At 38.6% G+C, this 15,546-nt stretch overlaps 1 protein-coding gene across 1 annotated transcript in view; it reads left to right on the forward strand.

The window, feature by feature from the left end:
* COL22A1 (collagen type XXII alpha 1 chain) overlaps positions 1-15,546 on the forward strand; it is a 630,085-nt gene that overhangs the window by 314,991 nt on the left and 299,548 nt on the right. Inside the window, exons 16-17 of the mRNA XM_069081305.1 lie at positions 4,372-4,425; positions 7,131-7,175. Coding sequence (XP_068937406.1) covers positions 4,372-4,425; positions 7,131-7,175 — 99 coding nt within the window. The remainder of the gene's footprint in view (positions 1-4,371; positions 4,426-7,130; positions 7,176-15,546) is intronic.

Genomic DNA, 15,546 nt, shown 5'->3' on the forward strand with positions numbered 1-15,546 from the left:
ATGGATATGCATTTCTAAAAACCATACTTGCAATATTTCAACTAGCTAGCTAGGTTAAATTGACTTTGGATGAACTCATGAAATATTCTATGATTCATAAGATTATAGTCTATTAGAAGAAGAAAGAGGAAATACTCATGGCTTGTAGGGCATTAGAGAGGTACAAAGCAAAATGACTATGAAATCTAAGGGGGGAGGGTCACTATTGATCAAAATGCCTAAATGGATGAGATGTCATTAGAGTTGTATTTTAAAAGAATGTGTAGGAATTCCACAAGCAAAGGAAAGAATATAGAATGTTGTGCAGTTATCATAGGGAACATTCTGGGCAAGAGCATAAAGGTGGGAAGGTATAAGTCCTGTTGGGGAATCAGTGAACTGTCCAGTATTCCTTGCCTTTAATATGTGGGTGTAATCAGTATGAGATGAGGCAGTATGAGATGTATGGGCACCAGTTTATGGAGCCCTTCAAATATCAGAAAGAAGAATCTGAACTTGATTTAGTGAAGAGTAAAAGGCCCTAAAGATTTTCAAGCAGACATTTTTGAGTGGCATGTCCAGAACTCTGCATAAGGAAGATAATTTGGGCTGCAGTGTGAAGACTGAATTGGAGGTAGGGGGTGAAGAGAGACTAGATTGGAAATAGAAGTTGACTGCAGTAGTCCAGGTGAATAATAATGGGGGCCTCTACAAGGGTGGATTCAGTAAGAATAGAAAGTAGGTGATAGATTAAAAAAACTATAATAAAGATGAAATTGACAGGACCTGACAACTGATTGCCTATGAGATGTGAGGAAGAGGGGAAAGCCTAAGACAGCCCCAAGGCTATATGCATGGCTGAATGGAGTTTCAGACCCAAAGAAGGAGAACACATTGTGGAGGAGGGAGGTGAGAGTTATGTGTTGTGGGCATTTGGATTTGCCACAGTCAGAAGCCTTATTTGGCAGCACCTGGCAGAAGCAGATTCTGTCTGGAATTCCTTTTCGTGCCTCACTTAAATAGTGTCTATAGAGACTGTCCAAAGAGAAGACCATGCCTCAGCAATGTCCAGAAACATTCCAGGTTTGTCCTCAGGACTCATCCAGGATCTTGCTGACTGCAGAAGAAAGTGTGAATTGTGAGAAGTTTGAGGAATTGTAACCATTGTTTCACTTAGTAATGCATCAGCAAAGTCCAGAGAACTGAGAGATGGGAGGGGATGAAGGAGGACTGGAAAGGTCACAGCACCATTACAGTTGGCACAATCACAGGCCTAGCGAGGTTACTTCTCTGTTTGTTTCTAAGGAAGCCTAGACCTACCCAGGAGTTTTCAGGTATGGTACGAGACACTCAACAGAAACAGCTTATGTTTGGCTTATATTTTCCCCACCTAATCCTTGGACTCTAAATCCTTGTGTACTTTCTACTACATTATATTAATTCCTGAGAATGGAAGCTGTTTCTAATGTCCCCAAATTGTCTTTTAGCCCTCAGCTCATTCTGACTCTGTCCTTGTGACTTTGAGAGTACATAATTGAAACTGAACTCAGTCCTCTGGGAAGCTTAGCCTGGAGAAGAGAAGATTTTGTAGGGTCACAGTGGTGGAGTTGATTGCTGTCACAGAGATCTGAATTTGAATCCTGATACTTACTTGCTTTGTGACTGGACAAGTCATTGACCCTCTGCTGCAGTTTCTTCATCTGTAAAATGAGGGAGTTGGATTTGATGACCAGATATAAATCTATACTCTTAGGAAATTTCTTAACAATTTATATCTTACTTGATCCTAACCACTTTGGGGGGCAGGACAGGTAGGAGTTATTATCCCCATCTTGCAGATAAGGTAAGTAATGCCAAGGGAGGGGAAGTACTTGCCCTACCTAACTTACTAGAATTATTTGAAGAAAGTATTTATAAGACTTAAACCACCATAAAACTTGATTTTAAATGAAGAGGCTTGGAGAGGACTATAATTAAAATAGAGGAAAATAGTACAAGTTTCTATTGTACTTTTCTCAACACATCCTATGAGAGCAGTACTGCAAAGAATGGCATCATCAATTTAAAGATGAGGAAAATGAGATTCAGAGAGATGTGATTGGCCCAGATCACACAGTCAGTAGGTGATAGAGCCCAGATTCAAACCCATGTCTCCCCACCTGAAGTTAAACAAGTCAACAAATATTTATCAGAATCAACTATGTGCCTATCATGTGCTAGGCACTAGGAATACAAGCACAAAGAATGAATTAATCTCTAATTGCAAGCTATGATGGATGAAATGCCATTTAAGAATATGTAGGGATTCCATAAGCAAAGAAAGGAATAGAGATTGCTGAAGACATATTATAGAATAGTCTGATTAAAAGCTTAAAGGTGGGAAGGTATAAGGTCTCTTGGTAATCAGTGAATTTTCCAGGAGCTCACTTTTTTTTTTGCTTCTTGGAGGGGGGAGGGCAGGGTAGTTGGGGTTAAATGAGTTGCCCAATGTCACACGGGTAGTAAGTGTTAAGTTTCTGAGGCCAGATTTGAACTCAGGTCCTTCTGACTCCAGGACTGTGGCTCTATTCACTGTGCCACCTAGCTACCCCAAAGGAACTCACTTTCTAATGGAGGAAAAAAGAAGCTATATGTATATGTAGCATATCCATAATATCATAACATAAGGTGAATAAATACAAATAAAAACAAATTAGCTAATTACAAGGTAGTTTAGGAAGAACAACTGCATTTGTGGGATGAGAGAAGGCTTCATGCAAAAGGTAGTGATTAAACTTCATCTTAAGGGAAGAGAGAGACTCTGAGGCAGCATTAAGAAAGGAATGAATTACATTAATGTGGGATGGCCATTCCAAAGGCACAGAGATGAAAGATGGGATGCCACAGGTATGAGGAACAGAAAGAAAGCCAGAATGACTAGATAACTGGGCGTAGAAAAGGGAACAATGCTCAGTGAAACTGGAAAGATAGACTGGTACTGGGGCTGGGTTGTAAAAGGCTTTGTAAACTTATCAGGAGAATTTATATTTTATCCTAACGTCAGAAGGAAAGCATTGTAGATGGTTGAATAGGAAAGTTACTTGGTCAGATCTGTGTTTAAGGAGAATTATTTTGGCAGTACTATATAGGAAGGACCAGAGTAGTAAGAGACTTGAGACAGGGAGACCAATTAGGAGTTTGTTGCAATGATCTAGGTGAGAGGTGATGAGGGCTTGAACTAAGGGGACATCTCTGTGGATGGAGAAGAAGGGTCAGATGTGAGTGATGTTGTGAAGCGAGAAGCTAAAAGATTTTGGCAATAAATTGGATATATAGCATGAGACAGAATAAAGATTTCAGGATAATGCCAAGGTTAGAAACCTGAGAGGCTTGGATGGTGGTGCCTTTGACAGAAATAGGGAAGGCTGGGCAGAAAGATAATGAGTTACACTTTAGCCACCTGAAGTTTAAGATTGTTTTGAAATAATCCAGTAAGCAATTAGTTATGTAAAACTGAAGTACAGGGGAGAAACTAGGACTCTCTCTCTCTCTCTCTCTCTCTCTCTCTCTCTCTCTCTCTCTCTCTCTCAATTGTCTACCTCTCTGTTTTATTTGCCTTCTTCACAAAGATGATAATTTTAAACTCAGGAACTGTGAAGTTACCAAGATAGAAAGTACAGAGAGAGAAGACATTCTAGGACAGAACCTTGAGGAATATCAATACTCAAGGGACCTTGTATGATATGAATGAATAAAATCCAGTCAAGTCAACAAGCATTGAGTAAGTGCTTACATGTGCAACTCCAAAGGTTACATAATAAAAGATAAATTAAGGGTAACCCCTGTCCACAAGAAGTTTTAAGACTGAGGGGAGTACCAAAATGGAGGAATGGTTATAAAAGCTTGAGAATGAAGGATGTTTGGAAATTCTGCCTTGAAATAGAGGTTCTAGAGCAATTCACCAGTGAGAGAATAAGGCTGTGGAAGCAGAGGGAGAAGGTACCTGAAAGACACAAAGGTAACTAGGCTAAGACAGGTAGAAGTAGACCCAGGAAAGTATAGTATCATGGAAACCCTGGAAATTAGAGATAATTTTCTTTTTATCCAAGACAGTTTTTTTCATCTATACTGCTGTCTCAAATATAATGAAATTTTAGGTGTTGTGGGTGCTCCTGGGTTGGGGTGACATGTTTGGAAATGAACTTGTCCTAGTTAGCTCTTACATCATCCTATATATTTTCTTTTGTGTCAGGGTAGTTCCATTGCCTTTTATTACATGGTAACTCTGAGTTTGCTCACACAATCTCTGCTTCCTTTGATTCTTCTCATGACGGTGCTTTTTTTTCTATTTGTTTTTGTTTTTGTTCTCCTGATGTGTATTGTTTTTCACTATTTTTGGAAATGCTTTTCCAGGGACCAGTGGGGCCTCCAGGACAACCAGGACTTCCTGGACAGATCGGAATTCCAGTAAGTAGTGGTACTGTCTAGAGAATAAATTTTCCCTCTTGAAAATGTTTCTGCTTGATTGAATCCCCTCTAGAAGGTGACTGAGCAGTGCAGGGGAAGCTTCCAAGCCTCTGTTTATACTCACACACAGCCAGGGTTCTAAATCCAGCCATACCACCAATCAGTCCTAGTACAACAACAAAAAAACAAACAAACAAACAATGAAATGACAGGTTCCTAGATCTAAAGCTGGAGGGGCCCTCAGAGTTCATTTAGTCTAAACTTCTCACTTTATAAATGAAGAAACTGAGGCCTGAACAGTGAGATAATTTGCCTAAGGCTACGCAGACAGAAGCAGACCCAGGATTAAAATATAGTACCTGTGGCTCCAAGTTCTTTCTACTATATCTTACTCCCTTGAACCTTGAAAGTTTGAAAGAGCTGTAGATTCGAAGCTACAGGCCCTGGGGTCACAGTCGGGGTCTGTTACTAACTAGTTGCATAACCTAAGGTAAGTCACTTTCTTTGTTCCTCAGTTTCTGTACTTCTAAAACCAGAGTGTTGTAGTATGGGGTCTCTCAGGTCCCTGTTAGGACTCTTGTTAAATAAAGCTTAACATATCACCATTCATAAGGAAAGTTTATCTTTTAACAGGAGATTACATTTTGGCAAAAGAAAACACTAATAAGGGGATTTTAGTTATCCACAACCTTAGTAAAGGATGTACTTGTTCATTTGTTTATCTATTTGTCCATCTATCTTTCTGTCTGTCGGTTTGCTTTGGGGAGCTAGGGATGGGTAGGGTAGCCTATGCATCAGAACCCTGAAATTGTGACACTGAGATAACCACATTGTAGTTTCACTGTCTGCTCTGGCCTACTCTGTTCATAGATTCATAGATCTCAAAGTCAAAAGTAACCATAGAGATCATCTATTTAAATCACTGCCAGAAAAATAAATTTCTGTTAGAAGTTTGAGATGAATTCCCTTAGAGCACTTAGAGATTAAGTGAATTGTCTAATATACCATAGTCCTTCTGTGTCAGAGGTGGGCCTTGAACCCAATTCTTGAATCCTAGGCCAGCTCTCTCTCATCTATACCTGGTCTTCTTTCTTCCATGCATTAATGCCTTAAATACTTGATAACAGCAATTATATGCTCTGTGATATTTTTCTTCTCTAAATTAAACATTCTTGGCAATAATCCTTCAATCAATCAAAAGAATTTATTATGTTCCTTATATATGTTGGACATAGTGCTAAATAGCTAAATTTTCTATGATGCTTTAAGGCAGGGGTGTGGAACCTGTGGCCTTGAGGCCACATGTGACCTTCTAGATCCTCAAATGTGGCCCTTTGACTGAATACAAACTTCACAGAACAAATCCCTTTAGTAAAAGAATTTGTTCTGTAAAACTTGTACTCAGTCAAAAGACTATACCGAAGGCTTTACAAGGTCACATGTGACCTTGAGGCCACAGATTCCCCACCCCTGCTTTAAGGTTTACAAAGTACTTTCCTTAAAATAACATAAAAGGTAGATAACGCAATTAATGTTATCCTCCTTTTACAGATTGCAGCTTAGGTGGATAAAGTGCCAAGCCTGGAGTCAGAAAGACTCATTTTCCTGAATTTAAATCTGACCCCAGATGCTAGCTGTATGACCCTAGGCAGGTCACTTAACTCTATTTACTTCAGTTTCTTCATCTGTAAAATGAGCTGGGGAAGGAAATGGCAAACCACTCCAGTATCATTGCCAAGAAAACCCCAAGTGGGGTCATGAAGAGTTGGATACACCTGAAACAATTGAATAACATTTTATAGATGACGAAACTGAGGGTCAGAGAATTGATATAGGTTATCCATGGTCGTATAACATAAATATCAGAGACAGTTTTTTGCCCCAGCTCTCTTGATTTGGAATCCCATGCTCTTTCCATTTAAAGACTTTCAGTCACAGGGAACTCAGCATCTCATGAGTGAGCCCATAAAGTTTTGGACTAGTTCTCATTTTTAGGAAGTTTTTCACTATTTTGAGTGGAACTTTCTTCTTTACCATTTCCTCCCTGTAGTTGTTTCTGCTTCTGCCTTATGAGCCTATGTGGACTCTCTTCTACATTTTTTTTAGTTGGTGCTGAAGGGAACTGAACCCCTGATTTCACTGTTACATGGAATATTCAATAATGGTATTTCCTCTGTTAATGCAAATCAACAACTGTTATGAAACATACAGTTTTAGAAAGCACTTGGATGTTAAGTGACTTGCCCAATATCCCATAGCCCAAGCCTAGGACACAAGTCTTGAATCAACGAACGGTCAGCTACGCATTATAACATCCCCTACATGAAGATGGCTTTCAAATCTGTGTTCTCTAGACTGGAATTCACTCTCTAGACTTATATTGCTTGTTTATAATATCTCCAAAAGAAGCTGGTAGTCCAGAGAACTAGGTTGTAGAACTTGTTCTGCCTCTAGCTAGCTCTATGTCCACTGGACGTCACGTGTTTTTAGTCAGTCTTCATTTTCCTATCTGTAGAATGAGGGGGTTGGGAGAAGATAATCTTTTAGGTCTCTTCCAGCTCCAATGTCTCAGTAGTGTGCAGGCTGAGAGGCTACCAGGACCCCTGAGGACGTGTCCTCTGCATGTGGCTTATACCAGAATAGGTGAATGATGAGTATGGGAATGTAATTGAAAATGTATATGATTTCCTTTGTTTGTTTGATAGGGTCTCCAAGGAGAGCGAGGAGAAAAGGGGCCTCGAGGAGAAAAGGTATTTAACATACCCTTCAATCCATAGTGTTTAGAATATAATCAAGGACATAAGATTCTTGATGACTGTCTTCTGTATGTGTGTTCCCACATGCATGTACATGAACATGAATATGTGAGTATTTGCAACTACAATTGTGCATTCTTGTACAAGTATTGATTCATCTGTATATGTGAGCATATTTGCGTTTATATAGGTATACATATACACACACATTTAACTCTCTTTAGTTCTTTTTTCAAAAAATATAAAATGTCAGTAGTATTGAGATTGAGATTGATATGTAATCTCTCTACAAACAAAAGTGTGACCTGCAACAAGGTCTTCCTGTTTAGCCTAAGATGTTTCTGACAAAGCATTGGATCTTAAGCTTGGAGATATGGGTTTTTGTCCTGATTTGGGCCTTGGGACCTTGAGCAAGTTGCTTTGTACTGGGCTTTAGTTGTTGTTTTAAATCTAGAAAATGAATTTGTACTAAATTTTCTCTAAGCTCTCCCTCAGCTGTCACATTCTCAGTTCTGAGAACTGGAGGCTTTTGCCTGGAAAAGTTTCCTTATCACCCTCCCAAGATAAATGGTATAGTTTTCCAATTTAAAAGGGTTGGGGCAGGCTGTCTCTCCTCTGCTGACCTCCTATAATTGAAAGAGTTCTAGTACTGGGATCACTGATTTAAAAACAGAAAAACTTAAGAACAGCTGAACAAAAAAAGGACTGAAAACTTTGATCAGTATGTAGAAAAGTTTTTTTAGACTTCCATTGAACCTACACTATTTGTATTTGTATTTCTACAACAACCGCGTAATTCTTCTCTGGATTTCAAGGCCAAGCTCATCTCCTTCCTAGAAGGGAAAGTAAAGAAACTTGAAGAATGCCTCCCCTACTCCAGGTTAGGGGAAAATGAAGCGTTCCTAAAGGAAATAAAAGCCAGGTTTCAGTGTCTGGGGGAATGGGGACAGCTCTGGCATGGAGAAGGAGAGATTTGACCCTTGTTAAAATTCCATAGAATAGATCAATGTTACACAGGGGAGGAAGAGAAGGAAGGGGTCAACTGTATGTTTAGAGAAGGAAAATAGACTTGAGACCCTTGAAGAGGAGGGAGCTGGGTACTGTAAGGAAGCGAAAGCAACTTGTCCTGCAAAGAATACTATAGTGGAGAGCCACAAAAACTATCAGCTATGCCATCATCCAGTCAGGTTCAGAGGAAGGATTAAAGAGTAGTAATAGTTTGTTGGGCAGCTAGGTGGTGCAGTAGATAAAGTTCCAGAGCTAGAGTTCAGATCTGGCTTCAGACACTTATTAGCTGTGTGACTCTGGGCAAGTCACTTAACCCTGTTTGCCTCAGTTTCCTCCTCTGTAAAATGAGCTGGAAAAGCAAATGGCAAATCACTCCACTATCCTTGTCAAGAAGACCCCAAATGGGGTCATGGAGAGTCAGACATGATTGAGAAACAACTGAACAAAAAAAAGAAGTATGCTATTTTCTAGTCAAGGATATTGAAGAAGCTATTAACTCAATAACAATAATAAAGAGGACTTTATGGTGTATGTATCCAAGCAATAGCAAAGAAATTTCTAAGACATTAAAATAGATGACCACTACCCACTTTTAATGTTCCATATGGTTAGAAATCACACTGTCAGAAGAAACCTAAAAATTGTGCCAGTGATTATGAAGAGTCTTTAAGAGATCAAGAAGATGATAGGGACATAAGTTATGTTTTACTCACTTTAAAACAACAACAGCAGCATTTTTTGCCATCAGAGATAAGGGAATACAGAAGAGAAAAAAAAAACTTGGGAAATGAACTGATATCTGAGAAGATGGTGACTGAGAAGGATACATGGATTTCTGAACTATAGCTCGCAATAATCTTGGCAAGAGATAGAATAACCTAACAAAGGGCTGTGTTTTCTGAATGTCTTGCAAATCTAATTTAAGGTGCTTTGAATAAAGAATTGGAGATGGAGAAGACCGCATACATGTATATGTGTGTATTTAGGTGTCTGTGTGATAGCACAGTGTCTGGCATATAGTAGGCACTTAAAAATATTTATTGGCTATCATCCAAGATGGACATCATAGGGAGTAGCTATAATGAAGGGAAAGGAATACAGTTCTAGTTGTGATAGCCAGAATTCAAAGGAGACAGATCCACAAAAGAAGTCAGTACTAAACTCCATGACCTTGTATCAGTCTACCCACATGCTTCAAATTTAGGAAATAAGCATGAAGAATCAGAGATTTTAATTCAAGGAATCAAATTTGAACTAATAGGTATTACTGAGTATTGATGGGATGAATCCCATGCCTAGACTATGGCTCCACATGGGTATACCTTATTCAAAAGAAATAAGATAGATAAAAGGTAAGGGAAAGAAAAAGAATAAGCATTCATATAATGCCTACTATGTGTCAGTCATTGTGCCTAGTACCTTGCAAATATTAAAAGGCAAAAGTAAGATTACATGTTGAGAAAATACATTTGTGTGAAGAAATCCAAGAATATGAGTGGGGTAGTCATGGAGGAAAGGATTTGGGTTAAGATCAAGCTGAAGCAATTTTGTCATCAAACTATGCAGACCACTGAGACTGAGTGAAGCAGATGAGGAACTTAGGAAACAAATAAACCTAGCACAGAGATATTAGATAGATATACATACATATATACACAGGTGTATATATGTACACGTGTGTATACGTGTATACACATGCGTGTATGTATGTATACTTATATGCATACACATATATGTGTGTGTGCATATCTATAGATATAGATAGATGGATGGATGGATGGATGTTAGTGATGAGGGACCTCAATTAACCAAACAGCTGCTAGAACTTTCTCTCCCGAAAGAAGAATAGCTAATAAGTTCTTGACTTGCCTTAATACTAATTTTATTCTTTAAAATGGAAGAATCAAAAAAGGGGAAATTTGATCTTGGATCTTATTCTCACTAACATGGAGTAAGAGGTTGCTGGGTGGAAATTATGGTAATTCTAGAGAGAAATGACTTGTCCCTTCCACAGTTTGTGAGTCAGTTACATAGGTAGTAAGCATTAGAAGTAAGATTTGAACTCAGGTCTTTCACAAAGATCACCTAATCCAAACTTCTCTTTTTAAAAATGAGGAAACCAGAGAGAAATGAAGCAAATACCCAATGTTGTACCACTAGAAAATGGAGGACCTGGAATTTCAACACAGATCTTCTAACTCCAACATAAATGTTCCTTCTATTACATGCTTTCCTCTATAGAGTAAATGTCAAATGAATGAAGGGATAGATGGATAAATAAATGCATGAACAAATATCAGAGTGAGGACAAGTAATTTCTAATCCTTCTCTTTATTTTCCTTTTCTATAAAATATGGAAGTGGGAAAAGATGATCTCTAAAGTACTTCCCTACTCTAATATCCAGTGGTCCTATGAAATTTAGCACAATATATAAATGTGATTTTATCATTTAAAGCCTGGACCTGGTGTTTGGGATCTTGCATACACCAGATACTCATAAAATATTTGTTGTATCAGTAAAAAAGAAGGAAAAAAAAAACAATGCAAGATTTGTCATTGGGTGTTTCCTGGTGTTACATAACCTGCTCCCTATGAATATGGAATAAGGTCATCAAAAATTATATTTGAGAATCTACTTTAGTGGTTTGCAAATGATCATACCATTTGACTCTAGTCTTGACTGCGTTTTGCTCCAGACATTAAGGCCAATCTCTTCTTAACCTCCCATGCCATAACTAAGACTAATTACCCACAATACAGATCCTTTCTCTTCTGATACTAAGCTGGGTTAATTTGGTGGCTTCATATTTAAAGCTCCAAGTCCAAAATCTTCCAAGAACCAGTTATCTTTTCCAAACACTTTTCTTGCTTGCTTTAGAACAAGTGACCATCCCTTCTCTGGCCCAGCCCCCTGGATCCTCAACAGTGCAGAGCCCTACTCTCTATTGATTCTCAGCTGGCTTTTGTTTTGCTCATGTTTTGCTCATGTTTCCTTTTACCTTTCCTGCAGAGAGGAAGTCTAAAATTAATAGGAGAGTCACAAATGAACAGAAAGTAAAAACATGGATCTGATTCAATTTGTAACATTTCTTTTAAAATATTGTTTTAATGAACTTAATCTTCAACAAAAATCATCAAATGAACAAAACAAGAATACCATAAAATAAATCATAAACTTCAGACTATAGTTTACTAAAGGAAATATTTATATAAACAGAAATACATGCATATAAAAATGTGCAAATACAAGTAAACAAAAATTTATATAAATTGTTTGAAAATGATCAAATATATTGCTTTTTCATCTGAATTCCTTTTCCCTATTTCATCTTTTTAGATAATAAATACTCAGTAATCTTCTAACTGAGAAATGTCTATTACAGAGTAGTCTTAGGCTACTTCTAGAGGAAATAAGAAGACAGAAAAGACATGGTTCTGGCCCTCTGAAAACTCAGGGTTTTGCATCTTCACTCATAGTTGCCTACTTTTGTTCAACAAACTTCTATTATGTATTTACTAGCGAGATATTACAATACATTGGAGACAAGAATGGTTTTGGAGTTGGAAGACCTGGGTTCTTGTTTGCAAATTCTTCCTCTGACACCTAATAACTATGTGACAGTATAAATTCCTTAATATCCTAGAACCTCGATTCTGCTATTTTTCAAAATAAGCACAATTCCACATGTATATGTGCATTTGTGTGAGTGTGTTTGTGGATCCCTTACAAACTGTAATCTCCATGCTGTGTTTACACTAATTAATTGCTGTCTTGGGACCTGCCCCAAAGGATCATTCACTCAGGGCCCCAAGGTGGTCAAGTTATTTACCTGAGGCCCCATTGAGAAAATATGTCAGAGGCAAGATTCAACCCCTTACCTTTTAACTCTATAGTCAACATTTTTCTACCATGTCTTAATGAAATCAAGCAAACCAATTCATGTCCCCATTTCAAAGTCAAGGTTCCTCCCAGAGTTGTCCATCCCAAAATTATGGGCCCATGCTGTTTATCCTCCACAAATAAAGCGGATCCTTCAGGAAACACCAAAGGTGTTGTTCACATCCTTCACTGGTAGTTAGTCAGCAAGCATTTACTCAATACCTACTGTGTTCCAGGCATTGTGATAAGTCCTGGGGATGCAAAGAAAGTCAGAAACAAGTAAGTTTCATCAATGATGAGAGAGACAACCTGAAAACAATTATGTACAAACAAGATTTATGCAGGATATTAGAGATAATTTCAAAAGGAAGGACCTATGTTAAGGAAGACTGGGAAAAAGTCTTATGGAAGGTGTAACTTGAAGGAGGCCAGGGAAGCCAAGAGATTGAAATATGGAGAGAGTTCCAAGCATGCAGAACATCCAGTGAAAATATCAGGAGTAAGTAGATGAGAATGTCATCCAAGGGGAGCGGTTTGCCTTGGCAAAGAGAAGGGCTACCTCATCATCTGAAATATGAGCAAGGAGGGTGACAGGCAAAAAGTCATCTGAGTGATATGAGATGAAGGGAAGAGAAGATGGTCCTCTATGCAAATAACATCAGATTTTTTTTTCAGTGAAATATAAGATATCTCAAAAGTCTTAGTATTTTTAAAGTAATTAATGCTTAAGATTTTGGGAACATCCTGTGCTTGGCAGATTTCTCCACTGAGAGGGTATGGTGAGGAGGGAGCTATGAGTGGTTTGAATAGAACTAAAAAGATTTGGAAAAGCCACTTTAGTTGGTGGGATAATAAATCCACTAGAGCTGCAGGAGAATGTCCTTGCTGCAGTGAGGGCCCAGTTAAGCTTATGTAACACAAAGTTATAGTAGATGAGACCGAACCACAGTGGAGTCAGAGCAAGTCCAGGCAAACTGGTTCACCCACTGAAGGGGTGATTTCCAGACCTCTAACTACAGGATGTTGTTCTGTTGGAGCTGGGTAAGAGACAAGTGCAGAGCCTGCAGCAGCATCAGCAGCTACTCACTCATTGGGCTATCAGCCCACAGCCTGGAAGTTCAAAAATTGCCTACCTGATCTTGAAGGAGCCACAATGGTGGAGTAAACCCTAGATGTTCTCATCTCCTTCTCTGATGCTGAAAAAGAAACAGAGAATTTTGCTCCAGTGTAAAATCCAGAAATAGCAGAACCAGTGGCAGGTTTGAGAATCCTGGAGGAAGGGTGTGACTTTGGCTGTGCCAAGGCTAAAGTTCAGGATGAGAGGTGTCCCAACAAGCCCCATTTCAGCTGACCAGTGGAAGACCCTGAACCCCAGGGGGTTGGAGCCAGCAAGCACTAACACCAGAACCCAAGGTGTGCCTTCGCACAACCAGGGGATTTGGCAGACACCAGCACAGGCCTGGCCTGCTGAGACTGCCTGAACTCCAGCCCAGGGGCACAGAGGCAGAAACTTGAAGTGGCCAGACTATCCCTTCCCCACACCTCATGCTGTGAGCTACATTGAACCTTGGGGAAACACCGAAAGTCCTTGGCCTCAGTCTAGGAACTCAGAGGCCACAGCACACAAAGTCAATCACCAGGCCCCTAACTCCCAGTATGAGAAGCATGGGTCAGAAGCCTCTGTACCCCAGAAGCAGAGATCTACTTTAAAAGCCAGGAAATAGGCAATCACGAAGGGCAAAAAGCAAATTGGAAAAACAAAGACCATAGAATCCTATTATAGTGAGCAAGGAGAATGAAACTCAGAAGAGGACAGCATTGACCCTATGACCACATTCAGAATCTCAAAAGGGAATATGAATTGTTCTCCACCCAAAAAGCATTCTTGGAAGAGCTCAAGAAGGATTTTAAAAGCCAAATTAAAGAGGTAGAAGAAAAACTGACCAATTATTTTAAAAATACAGTTGGCATAATGGACAGATTCACCGAAGAGAACAATTCTTTATAAAGTCCAATTATGCAAATGGAGAAGGAAATTCAAAACCTAACTGGAGAAAATAAATCCCTGAAAGTAAAATCTGGCCTAATGGAAAAGAAGATTCAAAAACTAACTGAGGAAAACAAATCTTTAAAAATTAGAATTAGACAAGTTGAAGCAAACGACTCTATGAAGCATCAAGATCCAATCAAACAAAAATCTAAAAAATGAAAAAATAGAAGAAAATGTAAAATATATCTTTGGAAAAACAACTGACCTGGAAAATAGATCCAGGAAAGAAAATCTAAGAATTATTGGTCTACTGGAAAGTCATGAAAAAAAAAAGAGCTTGGACAGTATCTTCCAAGAAATCGTCAAAGAAGACTTCCCTGAGGTACTATAATCAGGATTATCTATCTATCTATCTATCTATCTATCTATCTATCTATCTATCTATCTATCTATCTATCTATCTATCTATCTATCTATCTATCACCTAGGATAGAATAGTCCTTGAAAGAATGTGCTGTTCACCTCCTGAAAGAGATCCCAAATTGAATACTCCAAGGAATATTATAACCAAATTCCAGAATTATCAGGGCAAGGAGAAAATATTACAAGCAGCAAGAAAGAAACAATTCAAATAGCGTGGCACTACAGTCAGGATCACAAAGGACCTTGTAGCTTCTACGTTAAAAGATTGGAGGGATCGGAATATGATATATCATAAGACAAAGGAGCTTGGACTACAATGAAGGATCAACTACCCAACTAAATCGAGCATAATATTTCAGGCAAGGAGATAGTCATTCAATGAAATAAAGGACTTCCAGACCTTCCTGATGAAAAGACCAGAACTCAATGGAAAATTTGATCTTCAAATACAAGACTGAAGAGAGACATAAAAAGGTAAACAGGGGAAAAATAAACACATACACACCCCCCCCAAAACAAAAGAAAAAACCTTGTTATTCAATAAGAGCAAACTGTTTACATCCCTATAAGGGAGGATGATACCTTTTAATCTTGAGAATTGTATGATTTTTATGACATTTAGAAGAGATATACATAAATAGAGGTTATGGGTATAAATTAACTGATGAGATGATTAAAAAGCCTAATTAAGGGGTGCAAAGGGATTATAATGGAATAAAAGAAAAAAGAGGAGGCAGAAAAAGGTAAATTATGCCACATGAAGAGGATCACATGTATTATAGTAGAGGGAAAGAAGGGAGGAAGATGAGCATTGTATGAGCTTTAGTTTCGTTTTTGGTTCAAGGAGGGAATCAGTTAAGTATAGGAATTTAATGTGAAGAGAAACAAAAACCTACTATAGTAGAGGGAAAGAAGGGAGGGAGAAGTGCATTGTTTGAGATTTACTCTTACTGGACTTGGCTCAAGAAGAGAATAACATACTTTGTTAAGTATAGAAATCTAATGTGCCCTACTAGCAGTAGGAGGGGAAAGGGGAAAGAAAAGTGGGGGGAGGGAGTATTAG

This window comes from Petaurus breviceps, unplaced genomic scaffold (assembly GCF_028583685.1).
Source record: "Petaurus breviceps papuanus isolate PSGF00001 unplaced genomic scaffold, PetGlider_PUasm1.0 98, whole genome shotgun sequence".
Lineage (NCBI taxonomy): Eukaryota > Metazoa > Chordata > Mammalia > Diprotodontia > Petauridae > Petaurus > Petaurus breviceps.